The 23078-nt window shown below is 48.0% G+C and overlaps 1 protein-coding gene across 1 annotated transcript; it reads right to left on the bottom strand.

Moving 5' to 3' along the window:
• Positions 1 to 6196: 6196 nt before the first annotated feature.
• On the bottom strand, positions 6197 to 22757 carry E2F4 (E2F transcription factor 4). The gene is made up of 9 exons (XM_070952959.1): positions 22602 to 22757; positions 17641 to 17750; positions 15386 to 15549; positions 14471 to 14512; positions 14138 to 14199; positions 13278 to 13551; positions 11270 to 11461; positions 9348 to 9392; positions 6197 to 8777 (listed from the first exon to the last, which is right to left on the bottom strand). Exons 1-9 carry the CDS (start codon positions 22728 to 22730, stop codon positions 8662 to 8664), a joined length of 1134 nt encoding a protein of 377 aa, XP_070809060.1. The 5' UTR covers positions 22731 to 22757; the 3' UTR covers positions 6197 to 8661.
• Positions 22758 to 23078: the final 321 nt, after the last annotated feature.

A 23078-nucleotide genomic window follows, 5' to 3' on the forward strand; every position in this document is an offset into this window, starting at 1 on the left:
AGATGGAAAAGAAACCTTGCGACCAATCCTCACATTTATGGCCTGTGAAGCAAAGGAAAAGCTGAAGTAAGAACATAAGCACGGTCGAGGTTTCGCTTAGCGGCCACTTCACTTAATGAACAGGTTGCCAGTCTCTAGTGTGGTCACTAAAGGAGGATTACTTAAAAATCAGGGTCATCTTCCCTCCCCTCAAACCATATCCTAATGGTCCCCAAAAGTGCTTTTTCAGGAGGCCACTGGACTTTCTGGTTCTTTTTCTTTTGAAGAGGTTTCGCTTCTTATCTAAGGAGCTTCTTCAGCTCTGACAGGATGGTGGGGAATGGAAGGGTTTATACCCCTTGCAGACAGATGGGTCATTTGCATCCTTTTATAGAGTCATTGAGACACTTGGAGGTTTATCTGTGTCCTCAGGGTCAAAAGGATGAACAGCCTTCCAATGGTGTGGGAAGCTTCTTGGATGAGAAGCGAAGAAGTCTTCAAACTGAGAATCTCTACGGACTTCCCTCCCCTTGCATGACTGAAGTGAGCCTCGAGGAGAGGGATGGTCAAGTCTTCACTGACATAAGAGGCCCAATCCTAGGAAAAGACGCGGCTGCTTTAAAGAGTTGCTGACGAAGCACGATTTGGGTGCCTTTTCTTAGAATCAAAATCGAAATGCCTCACAACTTGACTTGGAAACCATCATTGCTCACTTGTTCCCAGAACTTTGCACGCAAATGAGAAAGGGGGGGGGGAGGGAGAGAGAGAGAGAGGAAGAAGAGGAAAGTCACTCAAAAGTCACATCTGCCTGACAGGGGCCACTGCAGAGAATTTATTAGTCGGAGAAGGGTGGAGAGTTAACTAGAAACCCACAAATGGATCTAATTCTAGGAACCAGCCCTTGCTTAATGATTAAAAGCAGCAAGCTAGACTCTTGGATGATTCAAACCACTTCCTCTTAATTCCATGGAGAGTTGGCCGGCCTCCTTGGCATTCTTCCACCAAGCGCCTTTAGGGAGGCTGAGACATCACTGAATACCTTAACTTTATTTTTAAAAAAAATCACAATGAACTTAAAAAAAAAAAAATCCCAGCACTTAAATTTTAAAAAAATCATGCAATCCCTTTGACCCTCACCCTGTTCAAAACTTACACTCACACCCAAAAAACCCGCCCCTTTGACCAATGGTGAAATCCAATTTTTTTTACTACCGGTTCTGTTCGAGTGGTGTGGTGTAGCTTGGTGGGCATGCCAGGGGAAGGATACTGCAAAATCCCCATTCCCTCCCCACTCCAGGGGAAGGATACTGCAAAATCTCCATTCCCTCCCCACTCTGAGGGAATGATATTACAACATCCCCATTCCCTCCCCACTCCAGGGGAAGGATACTGCAAAATCCCCATTCCCTCCCCACTCCAGGGGAGGATACTATAAAATCCCCATTCCCTCCCGACTCCAGGGGACGGATACTGCAAAATCTCCATTCCCTCCCCACTCCAGGGGAAGTATACTGCAAAATCTCCATTCTCTCCCCACTCCTGGGGAAGGATACTGCAAAATCCCCATTCCCTCCTGATTCCAGGGGAAGGATACTGCAAAACCCCCATTCCCTCCCGACTCCAGGGGAAGGATACTGCAAAATCTCCATTCCCTCCCCACTCCAGGGGAAGTATACTGCAAAATCTCCATTCTCTCCCCACTCCTGGGGAAGGATACTGCAAAATCCCCATTCCCTCCTGATTCCAGGGGAAGGATACTGCAAAACCCCCATTCCCTCCCCACTCCAGGGGAAGGATACTACAAAATCCCCATTCCCTCCCGACTCCAGGGGAAGGATACTGCAAAACCCCCATTCCCTCCCCACTCCTGGGGGAAGCATATTGCAAAATCTCCATTCCCACCCCACTCTGGAGCCAGCCAGAGGTGGCATTTGCCGGTTCTCCGCACTACTCCAAATTTTCCCGCTACCGGTTCATCAGAACCGGTCAAAACCTTGCTGGATTTCACCCCACTGCTTTTGGCTCCCCTTTCCCCTTCTTGCAAAGCACTCACCTGCACGGGCGTAAAGCCAAGGCCAAAAAAAAAATGGGCTCAGCCTCGGCCCCGCTTCCTTGAGTTGGGGCAGCCACGTGCCTTTCCCAGCCCAGCCTACCTCGCAGGGCTCCACGGGTGGCTCGAGAGACGCAGCTGGGCGCTTGGCGGGGGGGAAGGAAAGCTGAGTTAGCCCAACAACAAAAAAAAGAAGAGGAAGAGGAAGAAGAGGAAGAAGAAGAAGGAGAAGGAGAAGGAGAAGGAGAAGAAGAAGAAAGAAGAAGAAAGAAGAAAGAAGAAAGAAGAAGAAGAAGAGGAGGAAGAGGAAGAGGAAGAGGAAGAGGAAGAAGAAGAAGAAGAAGAAGAAGAAGAAGAAGAAGAAGAAGAAGAAGAAGAAGAAGAAGAAGAAGAAGAAGAAGAAGAAGAAGAAGAAGAAGAAGAAGAAGAAGAAGAAGAAGAAGAAGAAGAAGAAGAAGAAGAAGAAGAAGAAGAAGAAGAATTAAAAAAAAAGCTTTCGATTCCGATCCGTCTTCCCGGACAGAGGAGGAGGAGGAGGAGGCAGAAAACTTCGGAGTGAAGCCAGATCGTTGCGTGCCAGAAAATTAACGCCTCCCCGCGCCCCACTTTTTTATCTTGCTCCCCCCAAAAAACTTTGGGGAGGGGGAGAGGAGGCGAGAAAAAAGGAAAAAAAAAAAAGGAGTTGCAGGATCCCCTCCCTAAGTCCTCTTCCGCGTCCGCCAGCGGCTTGCCCGAGATCCTCTCTCCGCCCCGGGGTGGGCAAAAAAAAAAAAAAAAAAACGGGGGGGGGCGCCCTCCTCCTCCGCCTCCGCTTCTTTTAGCCCGGGCTTCCTCCGTGCATCTGTGCCCGGGCGAGGCGAGGCGAGGCGGGGAAGGGGGAGGAATGAAGCAGCGGCGCTCCAAGCGGGGAAAAAACCCAGCTGGAGCAACTCCCGGCCCGACCCGAAAGCGGCTCCTGCAAGTCCGGCGGGCGCCTGGTTGGCGAAGCGAAGGACCGGGCGCCGCAACAGCCGCCTTCTCCTTCCCCTCCGCCCCCGGCCCCGCTTGGGCTGCCCGTCCTTCTCCCGCTCGGCGCTCGGCAGTTCCGGGGCGGTGGCCGGCCAGGCTGCCCGCCCTCGAAGGAGGACGGCCGTCTCCGCCCCTGGAGAAGGAGGGAGGGAGGGAAGGAGGGATGGAGGAGGAGAGCCCACCCTCCTCCGCCTTGGGGCTTTCTTCCTCGCCCGCTCCGGCTCCGAGCGATGCTGGGCCCGGGCCGGTTGTGCCAGAGGCGCCGAGTCCTTTGCCGGAGGAGGAAGCTGCCCCGGGGCTGCCGGCGTGGTTCCGAAAGAGGGATGGAGACCCCGCCGCGATGCGATGGGATGGATTAGGAATGGGGGTAGGTAGGAATAAGAGAGAAGGGAATAGGAGAGGAAATAATGGAATAGGAATAGGAATAGGAATAGAATAGAATAGAATAGAATAGAATAGAATAGAATAGAATAGAATAGAATAGAATAGAATAGAATAGAATAGAATAGAATAGAATAGGAGAAAGGATAGAATAGAATAGAATAGAATAGAATAGAATAGAATAGAATAGGAGAAAGGATAGGATAGAATAGAATAGAATAGAATAGAATAGAATAGAATAGAATAGAATAGAATAGAATAGAATAGGAGAAAGGATAGAATAGAATAGAATAGAATAGAATAGAATAGAATAGAATAGAATAGAATAGAATAGAATAGAATAGAAGATAGGATAGGATAGGATAGAATAATAGAATAGAATAGAATAGAATAGAATAGAATAGAATAGAATAGAATAGAATAGAATAGAATAGAGAATAGGATACGATAGAATAGTAGAATAGAATAGAATAGAATAGAATAGAATAGAATAGAATAGAATAGAATAGAATAGAAGATAGGATAGGATAGAATAATAGAATAGAATAGAATAGAATAGAGAATAGGATACGATAGAATAGTAGAATAGAATAGAATAGAATAGAATAGAATAGAATAGAATAGAATAGAATAGAATAGAATAGAATAAAGAAAGGATAGAATAGGATAGGATAGCATAGGGTAAGAGTAGAGTAGAGTAGAATAGGAATAGAATAATAGAATAGAATAAAGGATAGGATAGAATAGAATAAAGAAAGGATAGGATAGGATAGGACAGGATAGAATAATAGAATAGAATAGAGAATAGGATACGATAGAAGAATAGAATAGAATAAAGGATAGGATGGAATAGAATAGAATAGAATAGAATAGAATAGAGAATAGAAAAGAAAAAAATAGAGCAGAATAGAACAGGAGTAGAATAACTTTATTGTCACTTTGAATGTACGCTAATCGGCATACATTAAAATGAAATTTTAACGAAATGAAAATGAAACTTCTGGGCTTTAGTCCTGCCAATGATTCCCCAATCTTGGGCTTTTTTTCCAGCAGGTTATGTGAACTGTCCAAGGAAGGTTGGTCCAGCAAACAAACCCACGGCTGCTTCTCCAGCTGCCTCAAAAGAGCTGAGGCCTCTTGTGCAGGCTAGCTCCCCTTCTTCTCCTTTCCCCCCAAACCCTCCATTCTGCTCCTTCCTGGAATTATCCTTCGATGCCCATCGTTTCCTTAGGGCAGCCCAACTCTTGGCCCTTTTGTCAGAAGACGGGGCCCGAGCAACCACCCCTGGCAACTATTTAGACTGGCCAACAGATGTGGCTTCCGGCTGGCAGAGGAACAACAGGAGCAGCTGGCTTGCTGAGTGCCAGTCACAGACCTTCCACCGACTGCATTCATGGTCTCTTTGCAGGGCTTCAGATGCCTTACAAAGAACAACTCCTCTTCTTGCCACAATCCTCTGAGGTTCTCCAGTCTTCCTAGTCCCATACTGGAGCCCTTTCGTTTTCCCATGATGGCGCTCTGGTGGTCCTTGCCTGATGCTAAGCCTCACCCAGCTGATGAAAACCAGTTCTGGAATTTCCACTTCAGGAGAGGCTCCACTGTCCCATGACAGTGTTAATATTGTCCCATAGTGATGGACCTACAACAGTCTTACATCCAGAACAAGTCAAGTGGGAAAGACGATGACACCCAAAAAAAATACCCTCCCCCAAATAAACCATTATTGGGGCAGGGGTATTTATCCTGTTGGTCTCCCCCACTTGATGTATTCTGGATGCAATAACTCTTTTCTCCATCACTCAGGGACAATAACTGTAGTAAAAGAAAATTTGTGTTTTCTAGAAGTTGCTGATTTACTGTTGATCCTACACCAAATTGGACCCCAGATCTAGTGCTATGTTCAGTAGATCAATTCTGGAATCCTAAGAGCCTTGGTAGTACAGTGATCTAAAGCACCGTTATTAAGACCAGCTGCCTGCAATTACTGCAGGTTCGAATCTCGCCAAGGCTCAAGGTTGACTCAGCCTTCCATCCTTTCTAAGGTAGGTAAATTGAGGACCCAGTTGTGGGGGCAATAAGCTGACTTTGTATAAAATATACAAAAGTATGAAGGCTATTGCTTAGCACATTGTAAGCCGCCCTGAGTCTGGAGAAGGGCGGCATATAAATCAAATTAAAAAGGGGGGGGGGGCTTGTGTAGTTATTTCAATCCAAGCAGGTGGCAATTCTTTCATCTTTATACGGTCCTTATATGGGACCGTACATTCCACTCCTGCCTTTCATTCTTAAGTACTAATAATAAACACACCTGGGACCCAAAGAAAAGAAGACCCTGGCAGTCAGATGCCAAATCTTAAAAACGATCTGCACTCAGGACATTTTGTAGCCTAAACCCTTGGCATCACAAGATGGCAGATGTACCATAAAAAGTTAAAGGTTCCCTTCGCACATCTGTGCTTAGTCGTTCCCGACTCTAGGGGACGGTGCTCATCTCTGTTTCAAAGCCGAAGAGCCAGCGCTGTCCGAAGACGTCTCCGTGGTCATATGGCCAGCATGACTAAATACCAAAGGCGCACAGAACGCTGTTACCTTCCCACCAAAGGTGGTCCCTATTTTTCTACTTGCATTTTTTTTTACATGCTTTCGAACTGCTAGGTTGGCAGAAGCTGGGACAAGTCACGGGAGCTCACCCCGTTAGGCGGCACTAGGGATTCGAACCGCTGAACTGGAAGGTATGAAATGCCCTCTTTTGACAACACGATAGGCAGAAAGCTTTGGAAAGTTTGTTTATTCACTCAGGAAAAAAAAAAAACTGTACAAATATTACAGGCAAGTGTCTTCTGCTGCAAAAAAGTATAAAAATAATCTTTTTTTTTTCTATGAATCAAAACTCATTTCTCTCCCTTCCCCTCCCCCAAACATTTCCTCTGTGTATGCATCCTTTGGGGGAATGTCACCTAAGGGGGGGTCGGGGCGCCAAGAAGGTGACGGCAAAGAGAAACGAAGGTTTGGTTGCTGAAGAGCAGGCCCAAACCACGTACGACAGGCAGGGAGGGGATGCAATGGAGGCAGGCAAGAGAAGTCCCGTGGCTCGCCGGAGACAGCCACACAAGAGCTGGAAGAAGAGCTCAGAAACCCTGGAGGTGGGACTGTGTCCTTTCAAGAGAGGCAAACGGGGCTCCAGAGGGGCTTTTTTTTTGAGACAGTCACCTGCCTGCTCCTAGGCCGGGGAGGTGAAAATCTCTAGATCCGAGGCCTTCAAACTTGGCAGCTTTTAAGACTTGTGGACGTCAACTCCCAGAATTTTCCAGCCAGCGACCACAAGTCTTAAAGTCTGCCAAGTTTGAAGACCTCTGATCTACATCTATTTCCTATCCAGAAAAACGCAGAAGTCGCTTTTGTGGATCCTTTCGCCCAGGTGTTTTCAAGCCTGGGAGCTTTCAAACGGGTGGACTTCAACTCCCAGAATTCTCCAGCCGCTATGGCTAGCCTCGGGAATTCTGGAAGCTGAAGTCCACCCATCTTATAGTGGACAAGGTCGAGGTAGAGGGCCACCCAGCTTTGCCTAGGTCTCCCTAACGACAATAGAAACGTTCCCTGATTACAGGGGGGACGGAAGGGGAGGGGAGATCAGGATCAGGCCCGCCCGCTCACGTGAACCCTTCCACAATTCTAAGCAGCACATTTCTTCATTCAGTCCCATCAAAAAGAGATTTTTTTCAGCCAGGCCGTTCATGGGCTGGGATGTGGGAGAGGGCTTTTCCCCCCTTCGGATCGAAACCCTTCCCACTTTACCAGCCCCACTGCAGGAAGGGGGCCTTTGGCACCTGCGACAGCCTAGGAATCCGGGAAATGACGTTCAGGGTTTGCACAAGCAGCGTAACCCGGAGGCCAACGGGCGGTGAAAAGGATATGGCTTTCAAGAGGGGAGGAGGTTCGGAAGTGCAGAGGGGGAGGATGGGGAAAGCGAGGGCTCCTTCCATCCACGTCCCGAGGATCCGGAGAGGACACCCACCCCCACCCACCCCCAATGGAGAGGCCGATGGTGCGTATTGGAGAGAATGCAGAAAAGGGCACGCCATGGTTAAGTTCCAAAGAGAAGTCGGACTGCGTCAACAGGCCCGGCAACGTACTACAGCTAGCAAATCCGCGAAGGGAAACAGCAGCCCCCAGCGCATCCCAAAAAGCCCTATTCTAGCAGCTATGGAAGGAGGACACGCTATTGAGACTCACTTCACTAGGTGTGACTAAATCTCCTCCAGCGGAGGCTCCCGACGGAGACATGGGGGGGTAGAGAGGGACGGGTGTGCAAAAATAGGCTTTGTGTTGACGACAGGCAGGTCCCACCTGCTTGAAGCCCCAACTTGTTTCGCACCCCCCCTCTTTTTTTTTTTTTTTAACAAATCGTTTCTCAGTTCTGACTCTTTGGAGGAAAAGTGACTGTGCAAAACTGGCACCTTAAAAACACACACGCACACACACAATTGAAGTCTACGCAGCCTACAAGGGAAAGGGGCTTCGTGCTTTGATGTTAATCAGATGGACCAGGAGGGTTACTTAAAACGCCACTTTTAAGCATATTAAAAAAAAAAAAAACCGATCCGGGGAGCGGCTGAGACGCCTGCATTCATTCCATCATGCCAAAAACAGACGATTGCTAAAGAGAGAAAGGCCCCGTCTCGTTTGAATTCTTACGGACGAGCCAAAAGGGAGGCCAGGGGTGGATTTTCCCATAACCCACCAGGCTACGGTTCAGCTGTTCTGCTGGTAACCAGAAAGGAAGAAGGAAGAGAGGGGGAGATGCAAAGTGCCCCCAGCAGTGCAGGGATGCCAAAACAGGCTAGGTGGAGGTAGGGACAGGACTCAAGGAAGCGCTTTTGCTGCTCGGCAAGGTTCAACAGCAGGTGCCTGGGAAGGAGGCTCACCCAGGATCCATGAAAGGACAAGGAGTGGACTAAGATAAGCCAGGGAAGAAGAAGAAGAAGAAAGAAAGGAAAAAAAAAAAAGCTGGAATCGAGAGTCTCATCCTCCTTGAGTTTTCGGTCTAGACCAGAGCAGCTCTGTGTTTCACTCAAGCACTAGCAGACAAAAAAAAAAAATCCAAAATGAAGAGTTTGGGGGGTTTCCCCCACATTCCCTCGAGACAGGTTTTCTTTCTTAAAAAAAAAAAAGAAGGAAAAAAAAAAAAAAAGAAGACTCCATATCCCAAAGTCCGTCCATCCATGCATCCAAGCCAGTCCAAGTCAGAGGTTGAGAATCGGGACGTCGAAAAGGTCGCACACGCCTTCGCTCTCATCCAAGTTGTAGATGTAGTCGTGGTCTCCAGGAGGCGGGGAGAGGCGGAGTAAAGGAGCAAACACTGCCCGGAGAGAGAAAAGGAGATTTTTAGGAAGCTGGTGCCTCTTCTGACTCAGCAATTCCACCCACCCCTTAGCCCAGTGATGACAAATCTTTTCGGCACCGAGTGCCCAAACTAGAACACTAGAGCTGGCCAGTGGGCATGCACGTGCCGGCCACCCAGTATTCTGGTTTCTGGTGCACACATGCATGCCGGCCAGCTGCTCTTTGTGGGTGCCGGAGTGCCGGAAACTTGAAGACCAGGAGGCCGACACACACGAAGATCAGCTGGCTGGCGCACATCGGAAATCAGAAGAGCAGCTGGCGACGGTGCACATGCCCACAGAAGGCTCTGCATGCCACCTCTGGCATACGTGCCATAGGTTCACCATCACGGCCTTTTAGCCCAATCTTTCTCAACCTCAGCAACTTTTAAAGACGACAATTTCCCAGAATTCCCCAGCCAGCCAGCCAGCCACGCTCAACTAAAACAATGCAGATTTTTTTACAGCTGCGTTCCCTAGTCTTCTCTGCTATCCGACGTGGCCTCCACTCCGAAGTTGAAGTGGGAGTTGAAGAAATGCAGTCCTACCTTCCGATGACATCAGCTCTTCAAGCAACTCGGAATTCACGCACTCTGTGGGAAGAAGAAGAAGAAAAAGAAGAAGAAAAAGAATGCGCCAGAAGTTTACGCGTGTGCAAAATATCCCGTTGCCCCAAATTTGATGGGTCATTGTTTCAGCCCAGTTTTTTCTGTCTCAATGTCTCAATTCGCTCCTCTCTTGACTACGTATGAGTAATTGGGCAGATTCTGCAGGCTCCTGCACGAGCAACATCAAAACAATGCATTTTTAGCAGCTGCTGCTTCTTTCCCCAGGGATGGATTTGGTCTACGCAGGTAACCAGTGTTTTTAAGTGTTTTTAAGTGTTTTGTTTATTGTTTTTAATTAATGGGGCCAAATTTATATATATATATTTTTAATTGTATTTTAATATTTGTACTTGATGTTTTTACTTGGCTGTTCACCGCCCTGAGTCCTCAGGGAGAAGGGCGGTATACAAATTCAAAATAAAATAAAAATAAAATTAAAAAAAACCAAATGAAATCTCCTTGAAATAACCCTTCGGTAACAGGTTTAAATGTTTTAATCTTTCAGCATATAAAGAGTCCTTCTTACAACCAGCACAGGAGACCTAAGCCGAGAGAAAGTGCTTCCTTCTGTTGCTTATTCTACAAGGGCCCAACAGAAGGCCCAATTCACATCTGCTTTAAAATAGCCTGATGTCAGCGTCTCAGCGCTGACATAGAAAAGGGAGGATGAAGCCTGAACTTTTGCCTGCTAAATCCCTTTGAAGTTTCGGTCTCCTTGGAGATGAGGAGGGGGGGGGAAACATTCCTGTGAACTGACGGGAAAAGGAATCAGGAGAGTGACTTGGAAGATAGCCAATGAGAAGCAGAGAATTGGGGATCGGAAAGGGAGGGATTGGGGGGCAAAGGTCAGTATTGACCGCGAAAGAGCCAGGATCCGGTTGCGGTACTCGAATAAAGAGAAAATTTCCTTAAAGATGGGCAGTTTGGAAGTTCATTTATTTTGAGATAGCATCGAAAGCCTGACACCTGACTTTTCTGCAACTTCCGAAAGAAAAAAAAAGGCAAAAGCACGAACAAGGTTTGCTACAGGGACACTAGCAACGCACCTCTGGTTGGCTCAAACATTTCTGAAAGCTCTTTGGGCAATTCCAGGACTGGAAAAAAAAAAAAAAAAAAAGAACAAACGTTGCACATCTTAAAGACCAATGGCAATTATTGTGGCACAGGCCAGCTCTGTTTCCAACCCGAAGTCCTTCAGATGTTTGGGGCTGCCGTTCCCCATATGAATAGAGAGACGAATTCTGGAAGCAGTCATTCCGACCTATTCAGGAGCCCAGGTAGGGAAAAGGCCAAGAGACAATTCCAGAAACCGCAGTCTGCCAAGAGGTCTTGTTTTTATGTCACTCGAAGATTTCCATTGTTTACACCAGGGGTCTCCAACCTTGGCAACTTTACGACTTGTGGACTTCAACTCCCAGAATTCATGCTGGCTGGGGAATTCTGGGAGTTGAAGTCCACAAGTCGTAAAGTTGCCAAGGTTGGAGACCCCTGGTCTACGCCAGTGATTTTTCCCAGCCAGGACAACTTTAAGCTGTGTGGACTTCCAAGTACCAGAATTCATGCTGGCTGGGGAATTTGGGGAGCTTAAAGAGTTGTCCTGGCTGAGAAACGCTGTATCTAGACAGCTCATTTCTCCTGGTTATTGATCACTTGCTCTATCTCTGCTTCATTTTAGCAGAATGCCTGAGAAAAGGAGCCAGTAGAGACTGTCAAACACACCCAATCACTTTGGAACTGAAAACAGCCCCCACATCGAAGCACAATGCATGGGGTCAGAGCCAAACAAACTCAGCCAGAGGTTCTGTACTGTTTTGATCCATCATAACCGCCCGCCCGACAGCTGGAAAACCCAGCGCACTTACTTTCTGTGGGGAAGGACTTGATTGGTTCAAAAGAGGTAAAGGAACTGGGTAGGACAGAGCTGCTGTCCAGCAAGGCAGAGGATTGGAGGGGCTGCGTGTCAAGCCCAGCCGGTGGGCTGGCCGGTACAGTCGAAGGGGTAAGCGAGTCCAACTCCTCACTGCTTTTTGATTCTGCTGTCGAGGTGCCCGTCTCTGCAATGGGAAGAGGATGACAAAAAGAGAAACTATTATTTAAACTTGCATGCTACTCAATGACCCGTTGTGCAGGATGAATTCCACAGAGCTGGGGAAAAACAGCTGGCGCTCTCATAGCAACCATCAGGAAAAGTACTTCAGAACAGAGGTGGAAGGGACCTTGGAGGTCTTCTAGTCCAACCCCCAGCTCAAGTAGGAGACCCTATACCAGCGTTGGCGAACTTTTGGGCACCGAGTGCTGAAATGGGAGCATGCGCATGTGCAAGGGAGCACCGGAAACCGGAAGAGCAGTTCCCCGGCGCATATGCTCATGCTGGAAAGCTGAGCTTCCTGTTTCCCGTGTGCGCATGCACGCCGGTCATCTGATCTTCTGGTTTCTGGTGCGCATGCGCGCGCGAAGACCAGTTGGCCAGCACGCATGAGTTCACTGGAAACCGGAAGGTCAGCTTCCCAGCGTGCGCATGCACCCTGGGGAACTGCTCTTCCGGTTCCAGCGCTCCCACATACGCCAAGACCAGCTGGCCGGCGCGCGTGTGCACGCTGGAACCCGGAAGAGCAGCAGGCGACGGCTGGCTTGCCTGGAGAGATGGCTCTGTGTGCCACTTCCGGCACGTGTGCCATAGGCTCGCCATCATGGCCCTATACCATTTCAGACAGGTGACTGTCCAGTGTCTTCTTAAAAACCTCACCCACAACTTCTGGTGACAAGCTGTTCCACTGGTTAATTGTCCTCACTGTTAGGAAGTTTCTCCTTTACTCCAGGTTGCTTCTCTCCTTGGTTAGTTTCCTTCCATTATTTCTTGTCTTGCTGCTGTCTGGTGGTTTGGAAAATAAGCTGACACCCCACCCCCCTTCTTTGTGGCAGCCCCTCAAATACTGGAATACTGCTATCATGTCACCCCTAGTCCTTTTCTCTAGACTAGACATACCCAACCATTCTTCATGCTTTTCTCTCCATGCCCTTAATCATCTTAGTTGCTCCTTTGCATTTTTTCCTCTCCTGTAAAGAAACCCAAAGTTGACAATCTGCCATTACTCTATGGCTGCCCAAAGGCCATATCGATACTCGTTTGGCTCTCTTGCCAAAGGGCAGTTTTAGTGAAAGGAATAGTCCGAGCAGGGCTGTTAAACAGGCTCCCCTCTCATCCACATTCCCAATTTTCAAAAGGAGTGTTTTTATTTTTAGAGCAGAATTCTCTTCCTTCTCCATGAAAATGATTAGGGGACTGGAGGCTAAACCGTATGAAGAACGGTTGCAGGAACTGGGTATGTCTAGTTTAATGAAAAGAAGGACCAGGGGAGACATGATAGCAGCCTTCCAATATCTCAGGGGCTGCCACAAAGAAGAGGGAGTCAAGCTATTCTCCAAAGCACCTGAAAACAAGACAAGAAGCAATGGGTGGAAACTAAGCATGGAGAGAAGCAACCTAGAACTAAGGAGAAATTTCTTGACAGTGAGAACAATTAATCAGTGGAACGACTTGCCTCCAGAAGCTGTGAATGCTCCAACACTGGAAGTTTTAAAGATGATGTTGGATCACCATTTGTCTGAAGTGGTGTAGGGTTTCCTGCCTAAGCAGGGGGTTGGACTAGAAGACCTCCAAGGTCCCTTCCAAAACTCTGTTATTCTATTCTATTCTAAATCTCTCTGAAAGGGTTAGCCGACCTCATTCCAGCTCTTCGGAATGAGTCAACCTTGAGCTGGTGAGATTTGAACTGCCAAACTGTAGCTAGTAGTCAGCTGAAGTAGCAGTGCTGCAGTGCTGTACTCTAACCACTGCACCACCTCGGCTCTTTTCACTTTACAGCTCACCTGTCGATTTGGGCACAGAGCACCTGTGGTCTTGCGTGCTGCTGGGTACAGATGCAGGAGGGTGGGCACCACTGGGAAGAGAGGCCTCCTGGGACGGGGCAAGGGATGGCTTCTTAGAGGGTGTGATTGGCTGGCACTGAATGAGGTCTTCGGGGGGAGGGACAGGAAGCACCACTGGAGGAGAGCTCCAGGCATCTTTGTTGACTAGAAGAACATCAATGGAATCGTTGCTACTCTTCAAGTGGATCTGGTATTTCCTCTGGCCGTTTAAGCCCTAGAGAGAAAGAAAGAGAGAGGTTGCAGAGACGCAAGTATATTTATTTATTTATTACATGTATTTATATGCCGCCATTCTCCTGAAGGACTCAGGGCAGCGAACACAAGTTAAGAAACAAGTACAATAAAATCCCATTTTAAACCAAATAACTAATTAATAGTAAATAATAAAACCCGGAATCAGAGTCAGCCTATTTGTTTGAACAGCCAAGTCTTCAGGTCCCAATGGAAGGAATGGAGATCAGGAGCCGTCCAGAGCTCGGTAGGTAATTCATTCCAGAGGGTGGGAGCACCCACAGAGAACGCCCTACCCCTGGGCACAGCAAGACGACATTGGCTCGCCATCATATATATGAACAGTATATATATGATGACGGTATTGGTGCAACAACATCACCTGGTGTCATCACATTGTTTTATTGGCATTTGATTGGTAACTTTTTGCAGAGAGCTTTCCCCTTCTTTATTTTACACTTGTAACCTGTCAAATATGTTTGGCTGTAAAAAGGCCCTCAATCATCGAAGCTGCTGCATACTGGCTTGAAGAGAGCTCTCTGCTAGCATCTCCAAACATCTACACTCACCTCAGGGACGGGAACTTCCAGCTGGGTTCCTGATGGAGCTCGGATGGCCAGTAGTGTGTCGCCTGTAACGAGAAATCAAAACGCTGCAATTCAGGAAACAGAGCTAAGATGAGAGCAACCCAAGATTACGCATTCCTCAGTTCTTCCTTTTCCCAGCGCCAGCTGGGCACCATGTTTTCAGTCCCTAATTGCCAGGAAGTTTCTTCCCATCTCCCACACTCCCAATTCTACCCAGAACGCAAATCAAAGATAAGTTGATCCAAGGAAGGACCAACTTCTTATGAAGATGTTGCAAAGGTGGAATTATGTTAGGCAGGGACACGCCATCCTTACCTGGGAAGCACTTGCAAAGATCCTCATCTGTCACATACGCTAATGTTCCTGAAGTTAAGGGAAAAACCAGCTGCCTCTGAAACTCAGCAAGATCATTCGCCCCTTCACCCCAATAGTATTTTTTTTTCTTTTTACGGCCTCGTAATCCCTTTTTATCGGGGTGGAATCAGGGCGACTGAATGGAGCTGAGCATTTACCGTCCGGATGCCCTTCCAGTGGCCTATGTCAAGTTCGCAGCAAAAATTTACTCTCTGTGCCTTGATAACCATCGTTCGCTGCCTAGGATTGAACTCTCAAAACCTGGATTGTTGAAAATCAGCAGTTTTCTGCCATTCCAAGATAGATACGCACAATAAATGTAACATACACCCTAACAAGCCTCAATCCTGTTGAAAATTAATCCTCCTTTTGTCCTACCCTCCCACCACCACCAATCCTGGACAATTGGAGCCCAACAAATGGGCCACCAACACAGGAAAAATATCTAAGGAAGAACTAGGGCAAAATCAAAAGCAAGGATAAGAGAAAGGATACTCATTTGAAACACAAGGAACATTATTTATTTCACGCTATTAGGGCAGTGGAATAGAAGAGCCTTTTCTAATTTGATGTTAGCTATTTTGCTCTTATCGTGTGCAAATTAGGTTACCTGCCTAGAAACATTTCTAACAGAAAATAGCTTGCATAAAAAAACTAGCTCTATAGAAATTGACATCATCAATGATATAAGGATGAGAGATGCTCTCACACTGAGACTACAAATTCCAGAATTCCCAGCCAACACGACTGAATTCTGGGCCCTGCCGTCCCAAATATCCAGGTAAAGTTAGGCCAAAGCAGAATCATCAGAAAGGACCTGCGTTTTAGCATCAAAGAAACCCAAAAGCAGGAAGAACCAGACTAGACTCCAAGGATATTCTTTGTTCTGTACATCATCGGTGACATTTCTGATACTCTGCTGCACCCACATCTTTTGCTGTTCCAGTTCTCGTTCCCGATGCTCCAGGTCCTCAATCTCTGCTTTCAACTCAATCAACTTGTGGGCAATTTCTCGAGTATTACAGCCAGGCCCCACGCCTCTGTCAAGAACGGGAAACAAGAGAAGTCAAGGCGTCGGCCTTTTCCACAGCGTATTAAGAATCCGATAACAATGGCCATTTTAATCACACACACTGCCTGCTGAAGAAAAGCCTTCCAGGTTTCCTGTTTTAGTTTCTATCTTTTCCAAAGAGGATTCAGTGACACATTTAATGCACCCATGAGAGAACTCAAAAGACCCTTTTCAAAGTTCTTCTCTGCCTCATATTTTCCCGGGGTGGGTGGGGAAACCCCCTAGTAAAAGTCTCAAAAGTTTTCAACCCTAGAAGATCAATTATCTGATCAAAGCAATAGGACTGAACTTCCTCTTTACCACTCCATTAAAAAATCTCTCTCTCTCTCTCTCTCTCTCTCTCTCTCTCTCTCTCTCTCTCTCTCTCTTTCTCTCTCTCTCTCTCTCTCTCTCTTTCTCTCTCTCTCTCTCTCTCTCTCTATATATATATATGTAGGTCTTTGGTTATTCGGGTTTTCTCCCGCGTAAAATTGAAGGTATCTTGGCGACGTTTCGACGAAGTCTCATTCGTCATCTTCAGGCTGGTGTTCTCGGCTTCGTGCTTCCAGGAGCGCGAAGCCGAGAACACCAGCCTGAAGATGACGAATGAGACTTCGTCGAAACGTCGCCAAGACACCTCCAATTTTACGTGGGAGAAGACCCGAATAACCAAAGACCTACATACAAACACCCGCGAAAACCTGAGAAACACACACACACACACACACACACACACACACACACACACATATATATATATTTGAATTCGAGTAAGGGTCTGGCTAGCTGATGAGCGCTAAATAGCACCTGATCTACACCAATATGGAAGGGAGCATACTGCTTCCCTTTCACCTTTCAGCTCCAATCCAGGAGCCCTCAAGCAATTGCATTCACGACAGACCATTTTATACCAGGCGAAAGGGAAGCAATATGCTCCCTTCCATATTGGGGTAGACCAGGTGCTTCGACAGAAAAACACTTAATCTCTCCCCTGGCTCAAGCTGATAGAGGGAGGATAACTTGTGGCTCAGCTGATAGAGGGAGGCTCAAGCTGATAGAGGGAGGATAACTTGTGGCTCAGAGGTTAATACAACTGCCTAATATGCAGGCAGCCCAAGTTCAAATCTGAGTAAGGGTATGGCTAGCTGATGAGAGCTAAATAGCTTGAAATAGATCTATACTAGTCTCCCTTTATTTCTTTATCAGCAAATATAAATTATATTTATATTTACATATAATTATATGTATAAATATAATTATATGTAAAATATATGTAAAAATATAATAAATATAATAAATTATATTTATATTATACACACACATACATCATGTTTCCCTGAAAATAAGACCTTGTTTTATATTTTATATTCGGGAACCCCAAAATAAGTGCTTGGCCTTATTTTCGGGGAGGTCTTATTATTTTGTGGCGCATGGAGCAAGACGGGGCTCCTCTTGCCGTCTTGCCTGATTTCCAGCTCTGTCTCCTCTAACCAGAGGAAATGGCGGGAACCGGCTGTGCATGCAGTTAAATATTTTTGGAGGAGGGCTTATTTTCAAAGGGGGGGGCTTATTTTAGCGCATGCACTCAAAAGCCCAATTGGGCTTATTATCAGGAGAGGTCTTGCTACTGATAAAAGTTCTTCCAAAGCTAGCTTCAGGGAAACATTGAGACACACACGCATCCCAGCTGTCTCAAAGGTGTTTTTTTTTTTTTTCCCCAAAAGGCAACCTGGCTTTTCTTTGTTTTTATTTGAAGACGTTTCACTTCTCATCCAGGAAGCTCCTTCAGTTCTGACTCAATTCAGTCAGTCAGTCAGTCAGAACTGAAAAAAGCTTCTTGGGTGAGAAGCGAAACGTCTTCAAACAAAAACAAAGAAAAGCCCAGTTGCCTTTTGAGAAAGCACCTCTGAGACAACCATGGCTTGGATGACTGAGAACTGAGAAACTTCACCGACACTCCACAGCTGCTCAGAGAAATTGTTCTGCCTCTGATTCACACGTATGACTGGCTAACAGTAGATGCAATTGCAGCCCCCTCCAATGGAAGTTGGTGTCAGGGCTTCTGTCTCCCCCTACTCACTTCCACTGAATACTGTTCTTCGATTTCTTCTCGATTAGCCCAATGCCCTCAAGGACATTTGTAATATCATAAATACGTCTCTTTTGCCGCACGGCGAGAGTATCGGCTGCCTGCAAAGGCAAACAAACAAAAAAAGAGGTGAGTTCATAGGCACCATAGTGTTAAAAAAATATATACCTGGACCATCACAACACAAAAGCTGTGTTCATTACATCACACCTTGTTTGTGAACTTTTTCTTTTTTATTATTATTATTATTTTTAAATTGATTTATATGCCGCCCTTCTCCGGAGACTCAGGGCGGCGTACAATGCGTTAAGCAATAGCCTTCATCCTTTTGTATATTTATACAAAGTCAGCTTATTGCCCCCACAATCTGGGTCCTCAATTTACCTACCTTAGAAAGGATGGAAGGCTGAGTCAACTTTCTCGAGGACTCTATTCTCCATTGCTCAGGACTGTCTATTTTAAGACTGAAAAGAGCCGATCTGTTTCAGGAATGATTATTGTGGTGTGAAACCGTCAAACCCATCACCAAATCTAACACTGTACAAAGCAGCTGCAACAACCATAAAACGGAGCACCTTATGCAAAAATTAACTGTTGTTCAGATTAGGCGAATGCGCTTCATGCTTTGTCAATTCATCAGCCATGGTTGCTAATCAAGAATGGCTCACATTCTTGTTTCTGGGGCCTTCCATTTTAATTTTTTTTCCTGCATCATCATTTAGCGACCCCATAATCCCTTGCGAGGTGGAGTCTGGGCAACTGAATGGAGCTAGCAGAGCGTTTAATGGCCGGATGCCCTTCTTATCGCCAGTGCGGAGTTTTGTTCGGCAGATATATTCTCATTGTGCCCAGAGAGAGAGAGAGAGAGAGAGAGAGAGATCTGCCTCTACCAAGGATCGAACTCACAGCGTCCTGACTGTGAGGGGAGAGCTCCACCTGTAGGCCACCGCACCACTCTGCTTTTAATTTGTTTCCTGCATGCTACTGCAAATTTATTTTCATTACTCGACATGGTTAAATCGTTTCTCTTTCATCGTGGCTATGTATATAGATAAATACTGAAATGGCAGTGCTGTGGCAGTGAATTTTGAGCCAGTTTTTATTTTCCTGCAATACATTAGATCAGTGTTTCTCAACCTTGGAAGCTTGAAGATGGGTGGACTTCAACTCCCAGAATCCCCCAGCCAGCGCTGCTGGCTGGGGGATTCTGGGAGTTGAAGTCCACCCATCTTCAAGCTACCAAAGTTGAGAAACACTGCATTAGATGAAAGTACCATCCTGCATGTTCAAAGCACATTTTTCAATTCGTTGAACAAGAATGACCCACAGACATACACACACATGTATAGGATTTATAAATTTTTTTATGATGCCAAAGAATTGTTTTCGCTGCAGAAGAAGTAACATTCCTACTCTTTGGATTTGCCTGAATGCAGATGAGCTTACTTCTATGATATTTATAAATGCTGTAGCAACACTTCCCATCACCGCTTCCTTTTGGAATATACACAGATAGTCCTCGACTTACAACAGCTGGACTGTTTGAAGTTACGACGGCACTGAAAAAAAGTGACTTACGAGCATTTTTCACACATCTACTCATTGATGTGTTGGGGTTTTAAAATGGTTCAGCCAAATTTGTTTAATTTGTTTTATCTCTATTTTAAATTTTGTATCTATATGTTTTATTTTATGGCTGTTCACCGCCCTGAGTCCTTCGGGAGTAGGGCGGTATACAAATTTAATAAAATGAAATGAAATGAAAATGATTGGAGCAACCCCATGGTTATGAAATCAAAATTCAAATGCTTGGCAACTGGTTGATACTTATGACGGTTGCAGTGTCCCATGACTTATGACGGTCGTGTGATCCCCTTTTACAAGCAAGGTAAGAAGGGGGGAGGGGGAGCCAGATTCGTTTAACAACCGTGTCATTAACTGAACAACTGCAGTGATTCACTTAACTGCGGCAAGAAAGGTCATAAAATTCGGGGCAAAATTCGCTTAACTGTCTCACTTAGCAATAGAAATGTGAGGCTCCATTGTGATCCTAAATCGAGAACCAAACAATGTCGACTGGCGGCCCCCAGGGGGAGAGCCTTCTCTGTGGGGGCACCTACGATCTGGAACGAGCTCCCCCCTGGAGATACAGAGGATTCCGGATCTGCGTACCTTCCGTCGCGCGCTTAAGACGTTCTTATTCCATCAAGCTGGCCTGACCTAAACTTTTCCTCTTTTTAAATGGAATTTTAAATTTGGTTTTAATTTATTGGGGTTTTAAAATGGTTCAGCCAAATTTATTTAATTAGTTTTATCTTTATTTTAAATTTTGTATCTATATGTTTTATTTTATGGCTGTTCACCGCCCTGAGTCCTTCGGGAGTAGGGCGGTATACAAATTTAATAAAATGAAAAAATGAAAAAATGAAATGAGAACGACCCGTTTCTGTGTCGCAACCACAGAGGACTAGACATCTGCAGCTATCTCCAGATGTTGCTGAACGGTAACTCTCAAGACCCAGTCCACATGGCCAACGGGGAAGGATGCTAGGAGTTGCCCTTCAGCATCGAAAAGACCGTATTTCCCCATCTATTATTCACATGGGGATTTACTGATACATGCTGTGTTAAACCTCAGCTGTGGTTCACAGCACAAGAAGCCAATTTCCTGCCCGGAAAGTTTGCTCTAGGTTTCCTATGTATGTTTCTGGGGAGACACCCTGCTGTCCCTCGCTACCAACTGTCCATAGTTTCAAGAAGTTTGGGGCTCTTCCTCCCTTCCCCCACCCCACCCCCCAAATGCAGCCGGATCAAGATTTCTGCAGAAATCTAAACACGCCTAAGGAAGCCTGCACGGGAGCCCAAGGCCGTTGCAACTGTACCGCAGCTCTTCATCACCCACCGTGAATCACTTCTACCTGCAAGTCGGCAGAAGGTGGGCAAACGGATTCGCTCCTGCACAAAATGCAGCCGTCGCGCCATTCGGGGGGGGGAGGTCGTGCCTTGGCAAGCAAGCAAGCAGGTGGCGGAAAGGAGGTGGGGGAGAAAAGGGGAAGAAAGGGCTCCCACCAGCTGGCAGAAGGGAGGGAAAGAAAGGACGAAAAGCTGAATGCCACGGGCATCCACTCCAAAGGGGATGCCCCCCCCCTCATTGCCCTGCTGATGCTGGATGAGAAAAGGAAAGGAGAAGGAGAAGGAGAAGGAGAAGGAGAAGGAGAAGGAGAAGGAGAAGGAGAAGGAGAAGGAAGGAAGGAAGGAAGGAAGGAAGGAAGGAAGGAAGGAAGGAAGGAAGGAAGGAAAGAAAAGAAAGAAAGGAAGGAAGGAAGGAAGGAAGGAAGGAAGGAAGGAAAAAGAAGGAAGGAAGGAAGGAAGGAAGGAAAGAAAAGAAAGAAAGGAAGGAAGGAAGGAAGGAAGGAAGGAAGGAAGGAAGGAAGGAAGGAAGGAAGGAAAAAGAAGGAAGGAAGGAAGGAAAAAGAAGGAAGGAAGGAAGGAAGGAAGGAAAAAGAAGGAAGGAAGGAAGGAAAAAGAAGGAAGGAAGGAAGGAAAAAGAAGGAAGGAAGGAAGGAAGGAAGGAAGGAAGGAAGGAAGGAAGGAAGGAAGGAAGGAAGGAAGGTCATCGGAGGGAGAGATGGGTGGAAGACCCCATAACCGCACCAGAGCTATCGTTTCTCCCTCCCCAATGACTGAGTCACGCTCACACAGAAGCCGTGTCAATGTGACCAAATAGGGAGCATGTGCATGGGGCGCACATGCGTGCACACACGAGAAAGCCACACACGCCGGGCAAAGGATGCTGCTGCCCAGCAAGCCGAGAATGCTACTTTGCTCGGCTTTGCAACCAAGCACCCTAGCTCGCAGCCTCTTTCCTCAGGCTCGGGGCACAGATGGGTGTTGTAGTCCTCGCCCTCCGAGCTGCTGGAAGGAAAGAAGACCACCAGCAAACCCCCCTTTCAGCCCCACATGGCTGGGGGGAGGGGGGGGTGAAAGGGGGAAGGGAGACAGAGCCCTCCTCCCTGGAGGCTGCAGCAGAGCCCGGCCCAAACCTCTCCTGGCCGGGGAAAGCATTGAGAGCGCGGCCAGCACTTCCATCCCCAGGATGGGCTTTGTAGTCCACACACCTGCAAACCTGCGGGCCGGCTGCCTCTCCCCCGGGGGAGGGGGAGATGTGGGGGGGGGGAATCTTGTGCTTCTCCAGGCGAGGGTCCTGCCCTTCCCTTCCCCCCTCCCTCCCTCAGGCGGATGGGCTTTGTAGTCCACACACCTGCAAACCTGGCTGCCTCTCCCCGGGGAGAGGGTGATGGGAGGGGGGGGATCTTGTGCTTCTCCAGGCGAGGGTCCTGCCCTTCCCTTCCTCCCCCCTCCCTCGCGCAGGTGGATGGGCTTTGTAGTCCACACACCTGCAAACCTTGGCTGCCTCTCCCCGGGGAGAGGGTGATGGGAGGGGGGGGATCTTGTGCTTCTCCAGGCGAGGGTCCTGCCCTTCCCTTCCCCCCTCCCTCCCTCCCTCAGGCGGATGGGCTTTGTAGTCCACACACCTGCAAACCTGGCTGCCTCTCCCCAGGGAGGGGGAGATGGGGGGCGGGATCTTCTGCTCCTCCAGGCGAGGGTCCTACCCTTCCCTTCCCCCCTCCCTCCCTCCCTCGCACAGGCGGATGGGCTTTGTAGTCCACACCCCTGCAAACCTGGCTGCCTCTCCCCGGGGAGGGGGTGATGGGGGGGGGAATCTTGTGCTTTTCCAGGCGAGGGTCCTACTCTTCCCTTCCCCTCTCCCTCCACCCCCGCGCAGGCGGATGGGCTTTGTAGTCCACACACCTGCAAACCTGCAAACCTTGGCTGCCTCTCCCCGGAGAGGGGGAGATGGGAGGGGGGGAACTCGTGCTTCTCCAGGCTAGGGTCCTGCCCTTCCCTTCCCCTCCCCTCCCCCTTCCCTCCCTCCACCCCCACCGGCTCACCAGCTTCAGGTCGAGCACGCCGTCCTTGGCCTCCTGCAGCAGCGAGACGAACTTGGTGGTGAGCAGCCCCAGGCTCTTCTCGTGCCGGCTGGGCGCGCCGCCCGGCGGCTGCGGTCCGGACTCCGCCATCCGGACGGCTCACACCTGCCGCCGCCGGTGTGGGGATCCCAGCGCTCGCTCCGCCGCGGCCCCCCCCCTCCTCCTCCTCCGCTCCGCCGCCGCTTCCGGCCGCCGCGGGGCATGACGGGAGGCGGGGGGAGGAGTCAGGCCGCTCCATGTTGAATGAAAGGGGCGGGGACTTCGCCGAGCCCGCCTTCCCGCCCTCTTCTCCAAGCTCCGCCCCCCCTCCCCTCCCCTCCCTCAGCCATTCCGGCCGGCTTTTCTTGTGCGGCATTCCGTCGGCGGTCTCTCTCATTCTCTCTCTGTGTGTGTTATAGCGACGCCTACTGGCCAGGAGACGAACAGACTTCCTTCTCT

The sequence above is a fragment of the Pituophis catenifer genome, unplaced genomic scaffold (genome assembly GCF_029215685.1).
Source record: "Pituophis catenifer annectens isolate HBS135680 unplaced genomic scaffold, rPitCat1.0.hap2 SCAF_13, whole genome shotgun sequence".
In the NCBI taxonomy this organism is placed as follows: Eukaryota; Metazoa; Chordata; class Lepidosauria; order Squamata; family Colubridae; genus Pituophis; species Pituophis catenifer.